Here is a 20,450-nt window from a genome sequence, read left to right on the forward strand (position 1 = left end):
TTAAACTATTGGATAAGCCTTCACTTCCCACTTAATTTTGTATCAACCCCCTTTCTTCCTTATACCCCACATGGGAGACCGCATGACAACTCTACATCCCCAATATGTAGTTAACAAATATGGTGCTTGCTACGATACCACAACACTTGTGTGGGTATGATACACGAAAAGGTTGTGGACCAATCACATCCTCCGTATTTAAAAAGAAAAAAATTAAAATATAAATTATTTTTGTTGTGGACCAATCACATCCTTCATGTATGATACATTGTGGGTATCATAGAAACCACCAACAAATATTAGTGTTCTGATTTCATGTAATTGTTCCATTATATATTCCATAAATTGTATACTTGCTTCATGAAAATATTCCATAAGAATATATTCGACCATATTTCTAATTAATCTTCCCTTTATATTGATTAACAATCATACAAAAAGGTGGACCAATTCTTATTCCAAGAGGATAATGTGTTGCATCAATATATGTCGCATAAGGGCAGACAAACAGATTTTGTTCCCCACAGCAAGCATATATGTAAACAAACTCATGACCCAAAGTTGAAAACGAAAAACAAACAAAATACAACATAGTATCTCACATAGTATTTACTAAAACTGTGGTACTATCACTCAACCTTAATTAATAATCACCATAACCCTTCCCAGCTCTTCTCCTGTATTCCAAAACATCCTCATCTTTTGCAGGAGCACCAACACCACCACCATAATCATCATCATCATCATCATCATCCTTCCCAACCACCGTCTCCTTAATCTTCTGCGTGGTGTCCTTAGTCTTCTCCCACGCCCCCTTCACCGTGTTCTTCGCCATCTCCCCTGCACCCTTCAACGTCTCCGTCGCAGACCCTGCAACCTCCCCTGTCTTCTCCGCCGTCCACTCAGCCCCTTCCCTGGTCTTATCCGCTGTCCACTCAGCCCCTTCCCTGGTCTTATCCGCTGCAGAACCCGCAGTTTCCTTCGCCCTTTCCTTCGTATCGTACGCGTAATCTTTCGCCCTCTCTTTCACATCCTCTGCTCTGTCAGATGCTCTGTTTGCTCCTTCTTTGGCTCTGTCCGCCATCGACCCCGCGACATCCTTCGTCTTCTCCTTTGCGTCACGCGCGTATTCCTTGGTTCTGTCTTTCATTTCCTCTGCTCCCTCTCGAGCCCTGTCCACGCCTTCGCTCATCGTTTCTTTTGCTCTCTCTGCCATTTCATCTGCGTCACGTCTTGAATCCGTAGGATCATAGGCCTGTGTCCCTCTCCCTCTCGGTCCATCTGCTGCATTTCTCCACTAAAAAGCAGAAGAAAAAAACGTTGAAATCATAATAGAGATTAGTTTTGAACATGAAGTCTCAAGTCAAGATAGATCAATTTTTAATCGTGATGAACTTACGTCTGAGTAGTTGGAAGCAGAGGCGAAGATGACCCTGGAAGGTTTGTGAACGGAGAGTGAAGGGACATGAGGGATTGACTTTGAGAAGCGGAAGAGGGTGTTTCTGGTTATGAACATTGCTGCCATATCTTTCTTTCTCCGAGTTGTGTTTGGTTACTCTGTTCTTCTGTTTTGGTAAGTGTTGCTCTGTTTTTCTGTTCTGTGATGGAAGAAAGTGATTGATTTATAGAGTTTCAATGGGTTGCCACCGTTTCCTGGAGGTGCATGTGAGAAAGTAAAGGTGGCAAACAAATGGGTTGCCGCGTGGAGTTCAGCTTGCCACGTGTACTCTGTAATTTGACACGTTCTTCATTGCTCATTAGGGTGCTTGTGTTGGTAGGCTAGGGAACTGAATTCAAACTTGTTCATAGATCTTTGGCACAGGTAATGCAGTGAGCCTATATTTCTATTTAGATAAATCTTTGGATAACTCCTACCTTTTCTTGATAGCCTGATATTTTAATTTATCTGTTAAAAAAATATATCAACTTTTTTCAAGTCTATAGTTTAATATACGATATGTTCTTATCTTGATTCTGAGGATGAGCTAGTAAATTACAATGCATAATTAATTAAGTATAACCATCAAATAGACAAATTATCACACTTCTTGTTTTGATAGATCTTAGAGACTAATTAGCCCAAGACTTGCAAGTTAAAGTACTAGGTGTACTAAAAAAACTATTTTAGTATCCATTGATTGTTAGAATTTTAAACATCACACTACGCTGTAATTAGATCTATTTGTATTGTATTTAAAATTCAAGATTTTAGATTATACCTAAGGTATTTAAAGTTTTTTCACTTAAGTTACATGTATTATTAACTACTATTCATTGATACTTTATTTTGTACAATATTGGCCTGATCATAACATTCTTATTTTCCGATGAGGTAATTTATCAATTACCCATACACATAATCATAGTTGATCACAACATAGGTATAACAATCCAAGCAAAAGAGGATAACGAGCATACAAATAGCTATTTGTAATTATACAGGTGCAATTCTAATCATGTAATTTATTAAAAAATGAGTGGGGAAAAATATGGCATTTTCATATCCTTTACCAGTCACCACTGTGCTATTGATTTCCAAGTCAAGATCCGATGGTAATTTGGTAGTTTGGTTCAGCGTTCAGACTAACAATAAACATGGAAGTGCATATTTGCAAAGTGCATCCATAAACTCAATATAATAAGCTATCCGCAAAAGCTTTTTGTATCCATGCGCAATTCTAATATAAGAGATGCAGAATCAAACATGATCTAAACAGTCAAACATTCAAAAATACTGAAAAGTGCAGTTGAATTGTAAAATATCAAAACATAGGACTCATTAAAATGAAATTGTCAAAAAACTAGTGCCAAGTTTGAAACTTCATCGATCTAAATGCAGTCTATGCTGTAGCAGCTGGCTTAGCAGCACTGGAAAGCTTAGATCTTCTCTTAGCCAAACTCTCGCTACGGCGTTCCCTCTGCTCCTTCAACCTGGAGGCAAGTAGTTTCTGGTATTCTGCTGCCTCTGATTTTGCTTTGGCAATTCTCTTCTTCTTATCTGCAATTCTTGCCCTCTTCCTTTGAAGTGTCAGAGGAGTGACCAATCGCTGAATCTTAGGAGCTTTGCTCACCTTTTTCCCTGCAACCAAATGCATATTACTCAGACCAGAATCCAACACAAATTATACACCCACAACTAATCTCCTGATCATATGGATCCTCCGTCCCCCAAGTTCAAACAATAACATAAATATGCATGACAAATTGACAATGGTTCCAAGTTTGAATGAGGGATAGAAGTTAGCTTCTTATGCAGCATATGCTAACTTTTACAGGTTTTTCAAGGAATGGAGTAAATGAAGACAACAAAAGAAGCTATGTAATGGAAATAATTGAATCAGAAAAGTTCTCATGACATGTGATATTATTTATAAACCAAACTAGCGCTGTAATGGAGTCGTCTTTACACAAATGAACAGCTTTTAAATGATTTACACATGTAAACTAATTTTCATTACCAACTCCCATCTTCCCATCAGCCCTTTTTTAGAGGAAGGACAAAGCGAAATATAAAATTCACAGAGAGAAGAAGTTTACCAGCTTTGGTTGTGAATGTTCTACGGTATGTGTTGACATACTTCCTCACATCATCATCCTTAGACAGATTGAACAGCTTGCGGATTTTAGAAGCCCTCTTGGGACCCCTCATCCTTGGCTTCTCAACATCAGTCAAGCCAGGTAAATCATTGTCACCCTTCTTCACAATCACCAAGTTCAGAACAGAGAGGTCAGGGCTGACAATGCATCCACGTACAGACTTTCTCCTGCGCTCTCCATTACGCCTTCCATATCCACGGAAGCAAGGAGTTCCTGCTCAAGCAAACAACAAAACAAGACTTAACAACACACCTAGTAACAAAGGTTACACAAGAAAATACTAGCACCAACTATAGAGACAATAGTCCTCCAAAATCAAACATGTTTCAGATAACACAAGTTATAGAACAGAAAGACATCGTTTACAAAAACTCAAGGCCGTACGCATAACATGTGAGCTGAATGATTACAATGGTATTGCTTTACCCACATAAAATGCTAACTACCCCAGAATCAAATGTGTCAGACAACACAAGTTATCAAACAATGAGGAATCAGGAATCATTTGCAAAACATCCAAGGCCATATCCAAATTCATAATATTGTGTTACCCACATCAAATGCTAATTACATTCTTAGCTATTGCGCTGCCTTTATCAAATATTAATAACAATCTCTCTATAATCAGTCACATCAAATTTAAATTACATTATCTCTATAATCAACCAAAAACAAATCAAAAAAAGGCTTTCAACAGAAGAGTGGTACCTCGGTGGAGCAAGAGGCGAACACGGCCAGGGGTCAACACACCCTGCTTCATTGGAAAACCTTGCTTGTCGCACCCTCCAGTGATTTTGAAGACATAGCCCTTGAACTCCTATTGAAAGCAAAACAAGCCAATCATCAAAGTTACTAACAAATTGAACATTCGAAGGAAACACTGAACTGTGGAAAGAATCGCATACCTCGCCCAAAGCATCACCGAGAACCTCTTGCGAGATCCTCTTGTCCCAGAAAGCGCGACTGCAATTTCAAATGGAAAATCAAGAAATGCAACAACATGAAAGCGATGGAAAAACAAATTGAAGAAGGTGAAGAGATTTACAGCTTGAGGTCGTCATCGATTTCGAGCTTCTTCTGGCACCCAGTGGTTGGATTCGCGATGTTGAACTGCAAAAGAAGATGAGAGCATGTTGAGATTCAAGAGTAACAAGAAATCGAAACGAGAGTTAGGGTTCAAAGGAATCAGAGGAGAACCTTCATTTTGAAATCCGGAGTTGGATCTCGCTCGCTCTCTGTGTCTCTGTTCGCGTCGTAGCGGCTGAACTCAGAGGAAGAAGAAACTAGGGTTTATGAATGATCGGTTATTTGGTGTCTTCACCGTTAATGGGCCTTTGCTTTCCTCGTTACGAAGTTCGGCCCAATGGGTCCAAATCCACAAATTTGTTGACAAAAAAATATGATACCACTACCTATTATTTGTTGACAATTATATTTTAAAAATTAAAAATGTTCCGTCTAATAACACTACTTATTTGCCTGATTCTAGTATCAAAATTGATTGGCGGATCGAATGAGTGTAGACGCCTAGAGTTGGATAGGAAGAGAAAAAAAGATAAGTACAAGATGTGAGATGTGATGTAAGAAGGGAGAGATAAAAATAAAAAACGAATTGTTTGAAAGGTTTATGTACTCTTAATGGTTCATGTATCTTAACTCTAGAGTAGGAAAGTTATCCATCAAAAGAGTATCTAGGTAGGGTGTAAACTTGAAGTTGATCAAGGCCCGTTTGGATAAAATAGCTTAATTAAGCGTTTTTGTCATAAGCCACTATAAACCCAAATTTTTAACAAAATCAAAGATGGAAGAATGAAGATTCAAGGCTGCATCCGCCACTTTTGTTTGGCTCTTAATGGAATTTAACACTTTGACCAAAAAAAAAAGGCTGCATCACATTAAAAGAATTTTTTTGCAAAGCAGTGTCAATTCTTTCTTCACTCCTCATCTTTGATTTATTAGCTCTAAATTCATCATCAGAGTGTATTTTAGCTCAATTTCAAAGAGGAAATTCACTCAGAGTGTGGTTGAATTTACTTTAAGCGCATTTGTCATAAAGCAGTTCAAATTTCAATTGGTTAAAGTACCTTTTGAAGATTAATTGTTTATGTCAAATGCACAGGTTGGAGATTATAGGAATAGGAGTGTTGGAAATAAGGTTTCAAATTTTGGTTGCAGTTACATCTGTTATTGGGAAAAAAATTGCAAATAAATGCACATTATGTAGACAGTAGACACAATAGCGGTCACAACGCAACTATGGAAGCTTGAAAAATTATGATGTTGCAATTACAATTTAAAACCATGGTAAAATAGTGGTTGAATAAAAATTTGATTTTAATTTTTTCGGATTTGACAGATTATGGAAGCAACAAAGGTATTGGAATCAATGTCAATGGGCTCTCTTCAATCTAAATGACACCCAAAGCCCTTTAGAAAATATTGAGTACTGGAGCGCAAATGCAGTGATGCAATTTCGTGAAATTTCCACATTCTAGTGGAAAACAAAGCCAAGGAAATTCATAAGATATGTGCATTGTATTGGGCTGGCTCAGGCTGCAGCACCTGTATACAATCTTAACTTTTCCTCTAAAAAAATAGTATGTGATTTTTGCACTTTGTACCTTTACCTATAGATTATTTAATCAATAAAAAAATATGTAGCAGGAATGGAAATCCTATCATACAAATGCCCAGATTAACACCTAGGGGCAAAAATATGAACTGAAATCCTCATTTCCATACTTTCACGCTGTTATCATGGCTAGCTGAGGCTATCAATTCACCTACAGGGGAATCTGCCAGTCCTGCAATCAACCCCTGGTGTGCAGCAATGGACCATGTTTTACTGCCCTCTGTCGGAGACCATGCTTCCAGGGACTGCAATAAATTGTAGACAAATTTGTTTCATTAGAACATGTTGGAGTTTCCACTTATGCTAAAGAGATTGTCAACATAACAAGCAGAGCTAGATTCTTGTCTGCTAACATGATCGTCAACAGTATGTAACATAGAGGCAAAGCCGACATGGATCTACTACTATCATTGGTATATGCAAATGCTAACAGGATAACATTTTCAAGGGGAATCCAGCTATAAAAAAAAATAGAAAATTATCCTATGCGTGCAAAAGGTAACACTCAGTATCATAGCTCAAATTAAAATAAACGAAATGTCCCGAAACAAACGAGCATCGTTATCAGTCACATATTGGATGAATAGTTTACCTGATAGCCACCGATAATTAAGAGGCTACGATATCCCGGATGGAATATGCACGACTGAAACTTGTTCCCAACTGAATGCAACTCACCAATGCATTTTCCGTCTGATGCAGCAGACCAGATACGTGCACTGTCTTCACTAACGGAGGCAAGGAAGTTTCCACTTCTATCCCAACAGATGGAAAGAACATCTTTATCATGTCCCTGTAAGGAGATGAAATTAAGCCATAACACATGAAAGCAAATTCAAAACTTCAACAGATGATGCAAACACTAGGTACCTTTAGATCATGTAGGTGGCTATCAGTCTCAACATCAATTATTGTGATAGAATTTCCAATAGCAGTAGCCAGAAGCTGCCCATACTGAGGCTGGAATCTGACTTGTTTACTTCCTCCCTGCAATACATTATTATCATTATTTTCCTGCATTTGTAGCAAGTATCTAAGCATGAATCTAGCTAAAAGAAACATAGTGTTCTAATAAGTATTTTGTCCAGCTCTGCATGCTTTTTTATATCTTGAACACAACGCTGAAGTCAGAGATTTAATCCAATCAAAACAATAAAGGATGTTAAGTGTGAAGTATTTGTTAGATGTCTTTTAAATTTTAATAGATATCTCAACAGTATTAAAACTAAGATTTCATACATATCTAGTTTGGCAATGCTCAACTTCTTGGACAAATAACAACACCATGATTTAGCTCTTATAATGACATTGGAAATGCTAAAATTAGTATCATTCCAAAACCAAGATATTGGTGTAAAACTGACCCGAGTGGTATGCATGCATTCACTTTGATTAACATTCCACAGGCGAATTACATCATTGCTATCGCTCGAGCAAAGAAGGTCCATCCTTCTCGGATGGAAGTCCAATGACATTACTTGTTCGTCATGCCCAGTGAGTATGCCCAAGGATCTTATAGGCTATATCATGAAACAAATTAAATAGTCCACTACTAAATAGACTCAATATAAAAAAGAACAAGATAGTGAATGAGAATGTAAACATGATACAAAAGGTTAAAGCGAGCAGAGCAGAAGATGGAAATGAATCAAATGATTCCCATTCTAAACAATATGGAAGTTATAAATATACATAGAGACAACCAACACAAGAAGAACGTGAGAAGTAACAGCTTACATTGCTAGCATCCCATAGTCTTACAGATCTATCAAAGGAAGATGTTGCAAACATAGTTGAACCTGGTTGAAACCGAACATCTGTAATGAGATGTGAGTGTGTATCTGCAGATGCAAAATATTGAAAATTTTCCATGTTCCAAATGAAAACCTGTCATCACAAACTTCAATAAGCTCTCTACAAAAAAAAACACCCAGCCAGCCACCCAGGCAATGGTTCAGAATGGAGAAACAAAACGAAAATTGAAAATTGGTCACTTCAAATCACCTTCTTCTCATGTCCAGCACTTGCCATAACTTTACCATCAGATGAAAAATGGCAGGTCAAAACCTTGTTTATGCTCTTGTGAAGGCAACCAATCTCTTGGAGTGAAAAACCTACCAAATAGTAGGAAATCCTTGTGTTAGAAATCAGTAATTATATTCTGAAGAAGAAAATATAAGGCCGCGGAATAATATAGCATCAGGCTTAATAATGTCAACCTTTAGTTACATCCACATCCTAAGCGGCAGAAAAAATGATAAAAATAAAGATCGTACAAGAAAATGAGTGTCAAAGAGAATTTGCATATGCAAATGGCAGGTTTATGGTATGTGATAAAAAAAAAAGATTGTATCATCAAAATAACAAATTATGACAATTGATTTTGGCCATCCATAAAGGTTTTTGGCGCTCTAACTCCATAAATTCCTCCGGAAACCATGCTACAAGATTCACTACTTTCAAAATTATATTAAGCTAAAAGAAGAACTTGTTATAGTCTAGATATATTCACACCAACTTTCTCTTCCATTTCATTTCCACTAACTTTTTCTTCCTATTACATTTCAATCAACTGATTTAATGCACATATTGCATCAAGACAGAATTGTTATCCAACAAATATGGATATTTTACCCTTATTTTCATTTCTACTGCATGTAGCTGAAATACGTTTCAGATTGCTGAAAGGCTCAATTCTATTATCAGCAGGTTCGTCTTCGAAAGACAGGAAAGACTCTACATTTTCATCTGCTGGTTTTGCATCCGCACAGTCCTATTGTTGTATCCCATGTCACGGAATGGACAAAGATTAGAAGATAGGAATTCAATTGATAAAACAAAAACACAATTTGAAAAAACAAGTGATGGTTTGACCAAAGTCCTTTTGTGCAGGGTAGGCAGGGGAAGATATATCCAGGATTATCTTAAACGAAAACCTACCTGGGCACTTTCTACAGGTCTTGTGGATTCTGTTATCATTCTCTTTGTGCTCTTCTGATTGAAAACAGGTACAAATATATTTTGGAAATATAGGCCCAGCAGTTAGTTCCCATTTTCCAATAAGGTAAATTGTAATAATTTGGAATTAAAATGAATATCATACCTCAACATTCTGGGACTGCATCTGTATCTGCTGATCCTGATTGCATTGATGTTCTCCAGTACTAATAATTTGTTCCATCTTCTGTGTCATCATGAAATTAGCTTGTTACTAAACCCACTAAGATAAGTGGAAAATAGATTTATATGAAAACCATTATCTACAAGTTGGACCATTACAACAAATGTTTCCTGGAGCATAACCCGATGGGATATCAATATACAAACCTGGCTATCATTTTTACTTGATCCAGTCTTGGGAATCTTTGGATGTTTATTCTTACGTTTGGTACCAGGAACTGTGGAAGTTTGTCTATTAGGAGTACATGCAGGTGCTTGAGTCAGAGCAGCATCCTGATTTTGTGTTTTCAACACTTGACACTGCTGGTGAGAGTTTGGTGTCTGCAAAAGTGAAGAAATGAGATAATGTCAACAGAACACTTTCAAATAGGCTTCAGTGGAAATTTAATGAAAATCTGAATACAAAGGAAAGTTTTTATTCAAAAGACTTCACAAGAAGACTCCATCACCTACATTTACTGGCCCTCCATTTAGTGGCTGTGGTACTAGATTGAGAGCTTCATTGTTGTCTGCAAAAGAAAAAAGTAACAATTAAGATCTCAAAATATAATATAAAATACAGTAGATGGGGAACAGGGAAATAAGCTCTAGACATACTTGTTTGATGAGGTCCATCTAAAGGAAGCATAGTTTTTTGCACAACATCCGGAGGGTCCCTAGGTACATCCCTCCCAACACGCATAGTAACACCACTACCCTGAAAATTCAAATAAAATAAATATGTTACTTCTTACACTAAGTTTGTGATTCTCATTGGTATATATGCTGGTAAACTGGGTCACTACCTTGAAGACGTACTTCTGGACCTGCTTGCCTACATCTTGCGGATGCGGTAGATGACTGGCAAAACAAAATACAGAACAATATGCAAAGAGAAACTGTGAATAGGGGTGTTTCACCACTATGTAAAACCATTGAAAGTAACAAAAATCAAGAATGCATTTCCTTCAATTTTTGAAAAGACTTTTTTTATCAGAGAGGCTGATAAAAGGCAATGTCTATGAAGGGTGAAGTAGCATAGTACTATAGTCACAATATTGATCAGAGAACCTTAAATAAACTACTTTGCCTAAGAGTGAAAGGTGAAATTGCATGCTTATGGTTTTGAGAGGAATAAGGAACCTTGTGAGTGTGAAAACAACAATCCTAACAGGATAAAGTACACAATCAAATTAGAAGGAAAAAAAAAAAAACTCATGTGTGCATTACTTCGAATTAGTTCCTGACAGAAGCTTCTGGTTATTTTCTCTGAGAAGATCATGCAAACTTGGTTCAACATTTTCGGCCAGATTTCCAAGTTGTCCATTATCAAACACTGCTTGAGGTATTAAACGAGCTGCAGGTTGTGGTATCATGTTGTTAAATCCGGAATTGGCTTGAAATTGTTGAGGTCTGTGTTCATTCATTGGTATTTGAGGGATTCTATGAGGGCTAGCATTGTTTGAATTACCAGCTGGCATCATATTCATTGGAACCTGAAATTTGACAAAAGTATGAGTAATTAATGAAACATGGGATGGGGTAACCCAAAAAAATAAACTTACATGTGTCATTTAGCTACCCACCTTACAAGAGGACTCTGGCCCAGTGCAGTGTCCCCTCCCATACCTTGAGGCAAACACCTCATAGAAAATAGACCACCAATCATAGAGGAACCCATCTGGAGAATCAAGCACTGAATCGAAATATTTCATGTCTGTACTCAATATAATCAATTTTTTCCAATAAGATTCAGAACATAAAAAACTGAGCTGAAGAGCAAATCAAAACCAAGTCCAACCAATTCCAGCAAGATTTAAACTACTAATTGAACTGAAATTGTACATGGAATTCAAGTTCATGATACAATGCATTAAGAATGGCATGAATCACTGCAATGTACCCCAAAAAGTAAAAACAAAAAGTGCCCTGTTGCTTTTTTTTCCCAATTTCAAAAAACTTAACGATGAAGAATCAACTATTCGGTGCAGTTTGGATAGTAGTACCAATTGAATCGATAAAAAGCTTATTCTAATCCGAATGGATTGCCATGCCACTAAAAACACAGTTCTGAGTTTGTTTGAATGTAAAGATAAAACAAGAGTGATGATATGATAATGAAAGGAGATTATATTGATGAGATGAGAATTGAGATAGGTACCAAGAGGTTGGATTTGAAATTGGGCTTCGTTTCTGAAAATCTCAGCGGTGTTACGCATTCCCCTTTTGATCATGTAATCATGCAAATACAATTGAAACCTGCAAATTGAATTAACCCCAAATTCAAAATCGTTAACAACATGTATGTAACTGATAAACGAAGAGAAGAAAAAGAAGGTTTAGAGTAGTACTGACATTGCATCAGCGTCAAAAACCTCCTTGGGATCATTACTGGAAGCCATGGATGGAGGTGGTTGGCGGTGGCAGTTGAGGTTCGGTTGAGTAGTTGAAAGAGAGCGCGTAGAGAATGAATGAAGAGGGAAACGAAGGAGAAGAAGAAGAGAGAGTAGTTATGCGGCAGAAGACAGTGCCATGCAAAAAATAAGCGAAAAGGTATAATAAACAGACAAACAAAATCGCTTTTAAGGGTTTAGAAAACGCGATTGTGAATGTGAGTTGCGTGAGTGTGAGTGCATGGAGTGTTACAATAGACTCGATAGACTAGACTAACCAACGTGGAATGCAATGGACTTGGGTCCAAATTCCAGATATAGTAGTTACTTTGGACTGGACTGGATTCACATGATAGTTGATACTAGCATGGAGCCGTGGATTCCACATGAAACATGGGCTGATCAGACAGTTATTGTGTGAGATAGACTGTGCTGAGTTAGCTTCAATTCTTGAGGATGGTATGGGCCTGAGAGTTCATGTGGATGGTCAGATTCTTCGTGACATTCGATACCTGATAGGAATTGGAGGATTAGTCTTGCTTGGATCCGCCGGAAAGGGAATGATGTAGCGGATTGGCTTGCTAGGAGGGGACTTATTCATTTGCGTCTAGTCTTGTAATTTTTGACATGTCTTCTTTTGAGCTTGAGACCTTCCTATTGAAGGACTCTTTTGAGGTTCCTTAGTTTCCTGGTCATTTGTTTTTTAGTTTTCCGATAAAAAAATTAGAAAAAAATAGGTTAGATATGTTTTTTTTTTTTTGTCTCTATAAACTAATGAAATGATTGATTTTGTTCATTCCAAAAAAAATTCGCTGAATATTGGTTTTGTATGTTAGTGAGGAATTGCATAGGGAACAAAAAGGATGAACAAGAAAAAAATATTGCAGAATTCACACTCATGTGCTCATTACATTTCTTATAATTTTGCGAACAAAATTGTCTAAAACTAGCAACACATGGAACATGCACATGTTATGTATGTGAAGGAGGAGGTTATGATATCCTTTGAATGTACAGACTCATAAGCGGACACATTAATGACTCCGACCTGTGTTTTGTCTCTATGCTCAACGTCACTTCATATCCATCTCATTCTAGGACTAGTTTCTATACATCAAATAATTATTTTTCCTTCAAGATGGGCATTGGTATTAATATCACTGCATCCTCATTAAATTCCATGGAAAAAAAATGCATACCTGATACTGCACCTTCAAAGTGCGGTACATATAGAAATAATAGGAAAATGTGTGTGGTGGTATCTATAGGAACGTACTTTAATTTATTGTTGATTTTTGTTTGTACCTCACAATACTCATGTATTATTATATGAGATACTCCCTAGTTTCTTGTGTGAGATACCTAACAATGTCCCTGATGCCCTGCCCCTGATTGATTTGATTAAAAAAGTCATGATCCCAAGAATAAGTGAAGAAGTTTATAGAAGAACAAGAATTCATCCATAACCAATAATCAATTGGCTTAAGTCCCCCTTTTTACCTTGTATGTCATATGTTTATCCCAAAATGTCTTACATAGATTTACCAGTAGTTCATAGTTCATACACTCGATATTGTTTACATTTCTGGTTGGTTTTAAACTGATTTTATTGCTATATTTTAAATGCAAAAAAGATTATCATAAACTGCTTGCAATCTTAATTTATATTCTTTTACTACACAAATATCATAATACATTCTTCAATCAAATTAAATCTAATCTTAATTGATTTCTTTGGTCTGATGTCCAAATTAAATCTACTTAAAAATGTTTTCTTTGGTCTGATGTCCATTTTATTCTTCTGCTTAATTTTTTTCACTGCCAAGTACCTAACCAACTTTTACCCAGCTTTTTCATATGCAGTAATCTTCAGATATAACACTCAAACCAACCATAAATTAGCATCATATATTCCTCTACAATTTTAATCATAATCTCATAGTAGCCATGGCTGGTAAGCTTGTTTTGTTTTTCACTAATCACGTACCCACTTCTGGGAATAAGGATTTTTTGTTCTAATCTCAACTCTATATATTTTACATGCAAATCAGAGAAAAGTGGCTGAAAGGAGGAGGATCTCTCCTATAAATATCAACCATACATATTTTACAATGCAACCAAAGTGTAGATCAAGGTGCACAAAAACCAAATGTTGAAATGGTTCTAATCTCCCATGAATGTAGGCCCTCTGAGTTTAGGGTCATGCTGGAGTCGCCATTCCTTCTGCTTCAGGCACTCCAGCAGAGACTGTGGCTCACTTCTCAGGTCTGTCACAGCACCACCACACCCATAAGGGATTGGTGTTTGAAAATTGTTGAAGAGACTGGCTTTGTGTTCACCTGCACCAACAAAACCATGATGCAATGGTGGGGGTCCTGGAGGCTCCATATATACACGCTGGTTAGAAGGCACAGCATTGCCCCATCGATCGAATTGATCAAACCGGTAAGTATCATGATACATGAAGTTTTCATGATTTCCATTACCATGAGGATTCAAATAAGTAGGCTGCATATAATTGTGCTTGTGATTCTCTCTGTACCAACGCAGCCATTCTGAAGATGTCATTCTGCCAGGTGGTGGGTATCCGCTTAACGAAACTGGAAATCCAGGATCATATCCATGTGGTCCATAATTAGGACTCCATTCTGAAAAACCAGTTATTGGTGATGAGTTCACTGGAAATCTTGGTGCAGATAAAGTAGATTGTACATCAGTAAACCAAGCAGCATTCTCAGGCAACAATGGAGCAGAAGGTAATGGAATAGTATATGTAGCAAAAGATGGATTGAAGTTTGAAGATTCATCCACTGAACTGATGACTAAACTCTCACTGTTATTGATGGAAAGACCAGCCAAAGATGAAGCTATTTCCTCAATGGGCTCCAACCTGTGCTCATTAAGACCTTTTGTCCCATTGTTTCTGTTATTGCTCAAGCTTCCTCCATCAAGAACCCAAGCATTTAGTGAGGGAGGGCCAGCAGAGATTGGGGCTTCTGAAAAAGTGTGTACATTTGATTCTTTTGTTGAAGGTTCTTGCTGTTTGAGTGGTCCGTCAGTCGTGAAATTCAAAATGCTTCCATGGAATCCCCATGGATCAGTTTGAGTTTGATCTGGGGTTTGTGCCATGAGCAGAGACGTAGCACGGCGCAAACAATCATCAGATGGTAAACTTTGGTCATCTTTGTCTTTTGGTGATATCTGGTCATCAGGTGAGGTAGAGGGGTATGATGGTGCTGAATTATACCTTGTGAGAGGCCGGAAGAGAATAACTTCTTCTTCTTCTTCCACTACAGAAGATTTCCCATCGGTACTCGAGCTACTGGGATTATCCTCTGTCATCCATTTGCCATGTTTCTCCCTGTTTTTGTTAGTTTGTTGGTTAGGCTCTTCCCCTCCTGTCCTATTGCCATTGGACTTCACATTTTCTCCTTTTTTCCTATCCTGATCCTCATATGGTCTAGCCACAAGAATTTGTTTCCCCAATTTATCACATGTAATCCACTTTTGCAAATGATTTGATCTGCTAGCAATCTTCATTGCTGCTTCTCTGATGCGCTCAGCACGCAATTCAGTTCCACTTTTAAAATTGTCTATGTGATCCCAATTACTGCAAAAATTCAATGAGGAATGCGAACAAGCTATAGGTACAAAGCCCCGCAACTCATAATCCTCCCATAGAGGGGTAGCATCAAGAAGCTTCTCAGTTTCCTTTCTGTTGTCATTAAGTTTATTTAAAAGTTCAACAAACACATCAAAAAAGTAAGAAATGGCCTTTCTACTCTTTTGATCAGTTGAACATACTTCAGTTGCATCAACAATGCTTGAACACCACTCCACAAAAACAAGCACAGAAGGTAATAAGGGGCAATGATTCAAAGAACTAGCATTTAGGCATCTTTCAATAAAACGTCCCATGAAGATGAAAGAAGTAGTAAATGCCAACTGCAACAAGTGCCAATCATTTTTGTCTTCTGATTCATTTTTTTCATGTTTATCATTTAGATTCTTGAGGGAAAAAATGAGAATAGAAACTACTTGTATGGCTCGGAAAGGACCTCTTCTAGCTAAAGCCATTTGACTATAGGACTCCAACATGTCCTTTAGTTCTATATCTTCTAGCTCCATCATTTTATCCAACTCTCCAATTGCAGATGCAAATGCACTAGAGAATTCCTCAAAACTGCTTCATGAGATATGAGATAAAATACATCAGAACACGCATAATAGGTGACCTAAAACTGTGTAGACATTGCTACAAGTCTTTCTACAAGTAAACAAAGTCTTTAAGGAGTGCAGATTAAGTGCATCCTAGTAGTGATATGCACAAATCTTCACCCAAAACAAATGACATAATATATTGAACAATGAAATATGTCCATTCCAGCGCTATCATTAAAATATTCAGAACCATGAATTAGTTTTTTTTATAAAAGATAACATGGCATATTAAGACAAAAAGGTACAGAACCCTCCCTTTTAAATGGGTACCGGAGAAAATAGCCGTATTGGAATACATTGAAGAAATAACTTTTCTTTTATTTTCTCCCAGTAAAAAAGTCACATACATGCAGCAATAATCACAGCGAAATTAGAATGTTGGCATCAGTATCTTTCTTTTGGGGCTGAGGTGGTGTAAAAAAGCTATGCTCACAACATAATATTCACAGATGTTAGTATAAACACTAGCTACTTTAAGGAAACTAAAAACCCTACATAATAAATTAGTTATTAACTGTAAACTGAACAGATGTACTCTTGAAGAAATTCTATTCAACAATACAGTGAATAAGAATGACTCCATTCGATTACAAGAGGGAAATTAAAACAGTAAAAAACCAGCACAGGACATGAAAATTCTAGAATAAAATAAAATGAATCAAAGATATACCTTGATGGTATGAAGAGGAAACTTATCATTCTGACCATAAGAGACCATAACTTTGTGTCTGTAAAATGACTACTTTCATCTTCAACTTTATTGCAGTTTGAGTAATCATCTTTCAGTTGCGCCTTTGTCTCTTTACCAACTCTTCCAAAAGGTTTAAAGAAATCAAAGCAGACATCACTGGAAACATACTGCTGAGAAGATGACCTGTTCTGCAAGATCATAAGAGACACTTGAGGAGATGGCAATAAAAGAAGCTTAGAAGCACTAAACATATAGATAGAATAAATGTAGTATATTAAAGAGCCTCAATATTATATTACCTTTTCAAACAACAAGATAATATTGTTCCATGCATCAGGAAAAGGTTCTTTAACTGCTAAACTTCTTACACAGTGGTATAGAGCAAGAAACTCATCACCAATATATGTTGCTAGCACAGCCAACTGCGTACGAATAAGGTTTTTGTCATATGAAAAAATGTAGAAGATAAAAGTTTTTCATTTGCAGGTGACAAGAAACATTTACCTGATTTTGAGGGTTTCCACTATTAGGCCAAATCCTTGTTGCTTCCATGTAATGGGTTGCTGCAACTGACCAATTATGATTTTGAATATCAGAGTTTTCACATTGTTGTTTGTACCTGGCAAGATCCCCCATACAAACTAAGCAGCGATGACATAAATATCGGCATTTTAGCTTGACATCTGGTTCAACAAAAGTAGAGATCCAACCCTTTTTATAAAATAAGGCCTCTTCTGGGACTCCATAATGTTTTCTGAGTTTTACAATCAGAGTTTGGTAAAACTCGGAAGCTTCTGACAGAAACAACTTAAATAACTTAGCATTGTTGTCATTGTTTCCCTGGACAAAACCAGTTTGCGGCATTCCTGATTTTCTGCTCTCCCCATCACCAGAGCTTTTCTTTATTATTTTGCGAAACTCATCAATGTGCTTATAGTGGAGCTTCCACAAAGAATATTCCACATCCTGAAGTTCTGAGTGGGTGTAATTATTCAAGATGATTCTCTCATAACTAGACCGGATCTTGCGGTACAAGTCTTGAACATCCGAGTGCAAAAGGCCTTTAGAATGGATCAGTGCCCACAACTGCTTTTCAGAATTCCCGATCTGAACAAGCCACAAAGTTGGAAGTTCAGGATATCAAATTAAAATACATTTCCCAAATCTAAAGCAGAACAAGGAATGCTAGTTTCAGAAATTCACCTCAAGTAAGACTTCTTCTTTACGAGCTACTGAAGAAAGAGACAGATTGGTTGTCATGGTCGAGGCTTACTTCAAAGGCAATGCATCTGTTTGGAACCCTGACCTATTATAACTGGTGCCGTTCATGATGCAATGACAGAAAAAAGTAGTCAAAATCTAAACCTCAAGTATGAATATGAACTCTTAACAGTCAATTTCAACATGGTCAAAACTCAAAAGTCTAGACATAAGGATACTACAAACACATGCATGAAATTTAATTTCAATGCTTAAATTTCAACTTTGAGGTTGACTCCCAAACTCAAGTATGGGTGGCCATAGATAACTTCTGATATATGTGCTGATACCTCATAAACTACTCATGAATCTATCCGTAAATTAACAAGAGTTTTAAGAGAAAGGGTCAGTTTTGTGTCCCTTGAGAAATGAGTATGAAATTTCAAGGATGAATCATACTAAAAAAATTAAACTTTTCCTTGAATTTGGGTATACCAAAGTGACAAAAAGAATAAAAGACAATTAAGCACGTGATGCTGAGAACCAAAACCTAATTACAACAAATAACCAACTCTAAGCTGAGATCTATCCAGAGTACTGTTTAAGAAGATAACAATGATGATTGATAACCTTGTTTGAGCAATTAGATGAACATCATGATCTTTGTGCATAAAAGTTGCATACCAGTTTACTACACATTAGGACATAACTTGAGGAGAAACATAGGAAATCAAGCAAGTTTGGGAGTTGCAATTTCATGAACAAACACATATCAGAACTGAATTGACAAAATTAGAACATCACAGAGAAAGACAGAGAACATATACTGAAGTAAAAACAAAGAATTTGTTATGTCAATTAAACTAAAAAGTTATAAATGAAAGACAAGAATTTAAGGAAAAGAAAAGATCACCTAATGAACAAGATATTCTAGAGTAAAGAGTTCCAGTGCAACCAAGGAGCCAGAAAGTGAGCCCAGATTATCTAAAGCTGTTGACAGCATACACCTGTGAGAGAGATAGAGGGAGAAAGAGAAGCAAGAAGAATTGGACCACCAACAGTGGTTCAGTTGTGAAACAGACAAAGGAAAAGGTAGGATTATGGATTTATGATCATGAGTGAGACTGCTTACAGGACAACTATCTTCGATTTTTTGGCTTTTAATATAAAACTTTTTTTACTTTTGTGAAGAAAAATATTATTAAAATGAATTAAATAAAGAGCCTTACTATCATCATTTCCTATGAAGAAGGTGTTCTTATAATTGTAATCGAGCTAGACCCTCAAGTGATGACATAAGTTTGAATATCGGAAAAATTATTTGTTGAAAGTAACCATTACAGTTTCTTGAATTGGTGAAAACATTCGTCAAATGGATATGAGTATATAATAGTTGGAGTGAAAATGAAGTATCTTGTAAACCAAAGAGAAAGTGCCTTGGGACTTATCTCAGGATTCATGGTATAAGATGAATCTCACTCTTCTACATAAAGTGTTATTTAAAAATTAATAATGTCACAAAATCAAACCAGAGCTGGTAGTTAAGTCAATAACTAAAAATTGCACATCTTCCCCAAAACAAAAGCTCCACCAATAATGCTCTAAAAGCAGCCAAACTCAAATGCCAAAGGGTATCACTATAACATCACAACTCATTAATAAAAGCAACACTACAAGAAATAAGTTAATTGGCAGCGACTTTTTCCCAACAATGAAAAAGTTGTTGGTAAAAATATGTTTATCGCAACAACATTTTCAACTTGTTGCCACAAATTTATTTTTTCCCGACACCACTAATATTGTTGTGAAAAATGAACTTTTTCCAACAACTTTCATTGTCGTTGGGAAATAGTCTATTGTATACCAACAACATTTAAGGATTGACGCAAAATGTATAGTCTTTTTCCCAACAATAAAAAAGTTGTTGGTAAAAATATGTTTATCACAACAACATTTTTAACTTGTTGCCACAAAGTTAATTTTTTTCCAACAACACTAATATTGTTGCGAAAAATGAACTTTTCCCATTAGCTTTAACTGTCGTTGGGAAATAGCCTATTGTATGCCAACAAAATTTAAGGATTGACGCAAAATGTATAGACTTTTTCCCAACAATGAAAAAGTTGTTGGTAAAAATATGTTTATCGCAACAACATTTTCAACTCGTTGCCACAAATTTATTCTTTTACCAACAACACTAATATTGTTGCGAAAAATGAACTTTTCCCAACAACTTTAATTGTCGTTGGAAAATAGCCTATTGTATGCCAACAACATTTAAGGATTGACGCAAAAAGTAGACTTTTTCCCAACAATGAAAAAGTTGTTGGTAAAAATATGTTTAGTGGACCAGAACTAGGGGACTACTGTTCTGAGAGTCGGTAAAATGACTGACCCCCTCCCGACACGGAGAGGAAGATCACCTCATTAGTTCTCGCTCCACTGCCTTAGTGGACCAGAACTAGGGGACTACTGTTTTGGGAGTCGGTGGAACAACCGACCATCCCCTTGTGCCTAAAGGGACGAACGTTCCGTCACACCTGACTTCATCACCTCA

The 20,450-nt window shown here is 36.8% G+C and overlaps 4 protein-coding genes across 9 annotated transcripts; all 4 read right to left on the minus strand.

Moving 5' to 3' along the window:
- Positions 1–432: 432 nt before the first annotated feature.
- On the minus strand, positions 433–2,169 carry LOC130722356 (uncharacterized protein ECU03_1610-like). Its single transcript, XM_057573056.1, has 2 exons — positions 1,400–2,169; positions 433–1,297 (listed from the first exon to the last, which is right to left on the minus strand). The coding sequence occupies exons 1-2, from the start codon at positions 1,523–1,525 to the stop codon at positions 644–646; spliced, it is 780 nt and encodes a 259-aa protein (XP_057429039.1). The 5' UTR covers positions 1,526–2,169; the 3' UTR covers positions 433–643.
- Positions 2,170–2,705: 536 nt separating this feature from the next.
- Positions 2,706–4,949, minus strand: LOC130722357 (40S ribosomal protein S6). The gene is made up of 6 exons (XM_057573057.1): positions 4,795–4,949; positions 4,643–4,707; positions 4,503–4,560; positions 4,306–4,414; positions 3,538–3,810; positions 2,706–3,079 (listed from the first exon to the last, which is right to left on the minus strand). The coding sequence occupies exons 1-6, from the start codon at positions 4,798–4,800 to the stop codon at positions 2,841–2,843; spliced, it is 750 nt and encodes a 249-aa protein (XP_057429040.1). The 5' UTR covers positions 4,801–4,949; the 3' UTR covers positions 2,706–2,840.
- A 1,161-nt stretch (positions 4,950–6,110) lies between these two features.
- Positions 6,111–11,937, minus strand: LOC130722355 (transcriptional corepressor LEUNIG-like). 5 transcript variants are annotated; one of them, XM_057573054.1, is made up of 17 exons: positions 11,744–11,937; positions 11,550–11,647; positions 10,975–11,084; positions 10,619–10,884; positions 10,195–10,249; positions 10,007–10,106; positions 9,863–9,918; positions 9,557–9,730; positions 9,333–9,413; positions 9,170–9,223; positions 8,864–9,002; positions 8,234–8,343; positions 7,967–8,116; positions 7,594–7,749; positions 7,100–7,216; positions 6,822–7,022; positions 6,111–6,474 (listed from the first exon to the last, which is right to left on the minus strand). In XM_057573054.1, the coding sequence occupies exons 1-17, from the start codon at positions 11,788–11,790 to the stop codon at positions 6,328–6,330; spliced, it is 2,061 nt and encodes a 686-aa protein (XP_057429037.1). In that variant the 5' UTR covers positions 11,791–11,937; the 3' UTR covers positions 6,111–6,327. The 5 variants fall into 5 exon arrangements, with proteins under 5 accessions (XP_057429037.1, XP_057429036.1, XP_057429034.1 ...); XM_057573053.1 differs by having other exon boundaries at positions 9,170–9,220; positions 9,333–9,410; positions 10,975–11,105; XM_057573051.1 differs by having other exon boundaries at positions 9,333–9,410; positions 10,975–11,105.
- Positions 11,938–13,649: 1,712 nt separating this feature from the next.
- Positions 13,650–19,015, minus strand: LOC130722622 (nonsense-mediated mRNA decay factor SMG7-like). Of its 2 annotated transcripts, none has more exons than XM_057573421.1 (6): positions 18,807–19,015; positions 17,897–18,008; positions 17,198–17,800; positions 16,993–17,115; positions 16,673–16,881; positions 13,650–15,967 (listed from the first exon to the last, which is right to left on the minus strand). In XM_057573421.1, the coding sequence occupies exons 2-6, from the start codon at positions 17,951–17,953 to the stop codon at positions 13,945–13,947; spliced, it is 3,015 nt and encodes a 1,004-aa protein (XP_057429404.1). In that variant the 5' UTR covers positions 17,954–18,008; positions 18,807–19,015; the 3' UTR covers positions 13,650–13,944. The 2 variants fall into 2 exon arrangements, with proteins under 2 accessions (XP_057429404.1, XP_057429405.1); XM_057573422.1 differs by having other exon boundaries at positions 13,650–15,964; positions 18,807–19,014.
- Positions 19,016–20,450: the final 1,435 nt, after the last annotated feature.

The sequence above is a fragment of the Lotus japonicus genome, chromosome 6, assembly GCF_012489685.1.
Source record: "Lotus japonicus ecotype B-129 chromosome 6, LjGifu_v1.2".
NCBI classification, from domain to species: Eukaryota; Viridiplantae; Streptophyta; class Magnoliopsida; order Fabales; family Fabaceae; genus Lotus; species Lotus japonicus.

What these genes read in the sequence shown, in the direction of transcription:
- LOC130722356 (XM_057573056.1), bottom strand. Translation starts at nt 1,525, where the DNA reads ATGGCAGCAATGTTCATAACCAGAAACACCCTCTTCCGCTTCTCAAAG. An exon ending in CTGCTTCCAACTACTCAGAC is followed by an intron (nt 1,298 to 1,399) that starts GTAAGTTCATCA and finishes TCTGCTTTTTAG; the next exon opens with TGGAGAAATGCAGCAGATGG.
- LOC130722357 (XM_057573057.1), bottom strand. An exon ending in TCGGTGATGCTTTGGGCGAG is followed by an intron (nt 4,415 to 4,502) that starts GTATGCGATTCT and finishes TGCTTTCAATAG; the next exon opens with GAGTTCAAGGGCTATGTCTT. An exon ending in TCGCCTCTTGCTCCACCGAG is followed by an intron (nt 3,811 to 4,305) that starts GTACCACTCTTC and finishes TTGCTTGAGCAG; the next exon opens with GAACTCCTTGCTTCCGTGGA.
- LOC130722355 (XM_057573050.1), bottom strand. Translation starts at nt 11,790, where the DNA reads ATGGCTTCCAGTAATGATCCCAAGGAGGTTTTTGACGCTGATGCAAT. An exon ending in CTGTCAGGAACTAATTCGAA is followed by an intron (nt 10,250 to 10,618) that starts GTAATGCACACA and finishes TTGTTTTGCCAG; the next exon opens with TCATCTACCGCATCCGCAAG. An exon ending in CAGTAGAAATGAAAATAAGG is followed by an intron (nt 8,344 to 8,863) that starts GTAAAATATCCA and finishes ACTATTTGGTAG; the next exon opens with GTTTTTCACTCCAAGAGATT.
- LOC130722622 (XM_057573421.1), bottom strand. Translation starts at nt 17,953, where the DNA reads ATGACAACCAATCTGTCTCTTTCTTCAGTAGCTCGTAAAGAAGAAGTC. An exon ending in TTATCTTGTTGTTTGAAAAG is followed by an intron (nt 16,882 to 16,992) that starts GTAATATAATAT and finishes ATGATCTTGCAG; the next exon opens with AACAGGTCATCTTCTCAGCA. An exon ending in TTCCTCTTCATACCATCAAG is followed by an intron (nt 15,968 to 16,672) that starts GTATATCTTTGA and finishes TATCTCATGAAG; the next exon opens with CAGTTTTGAGGAATTCTCTA.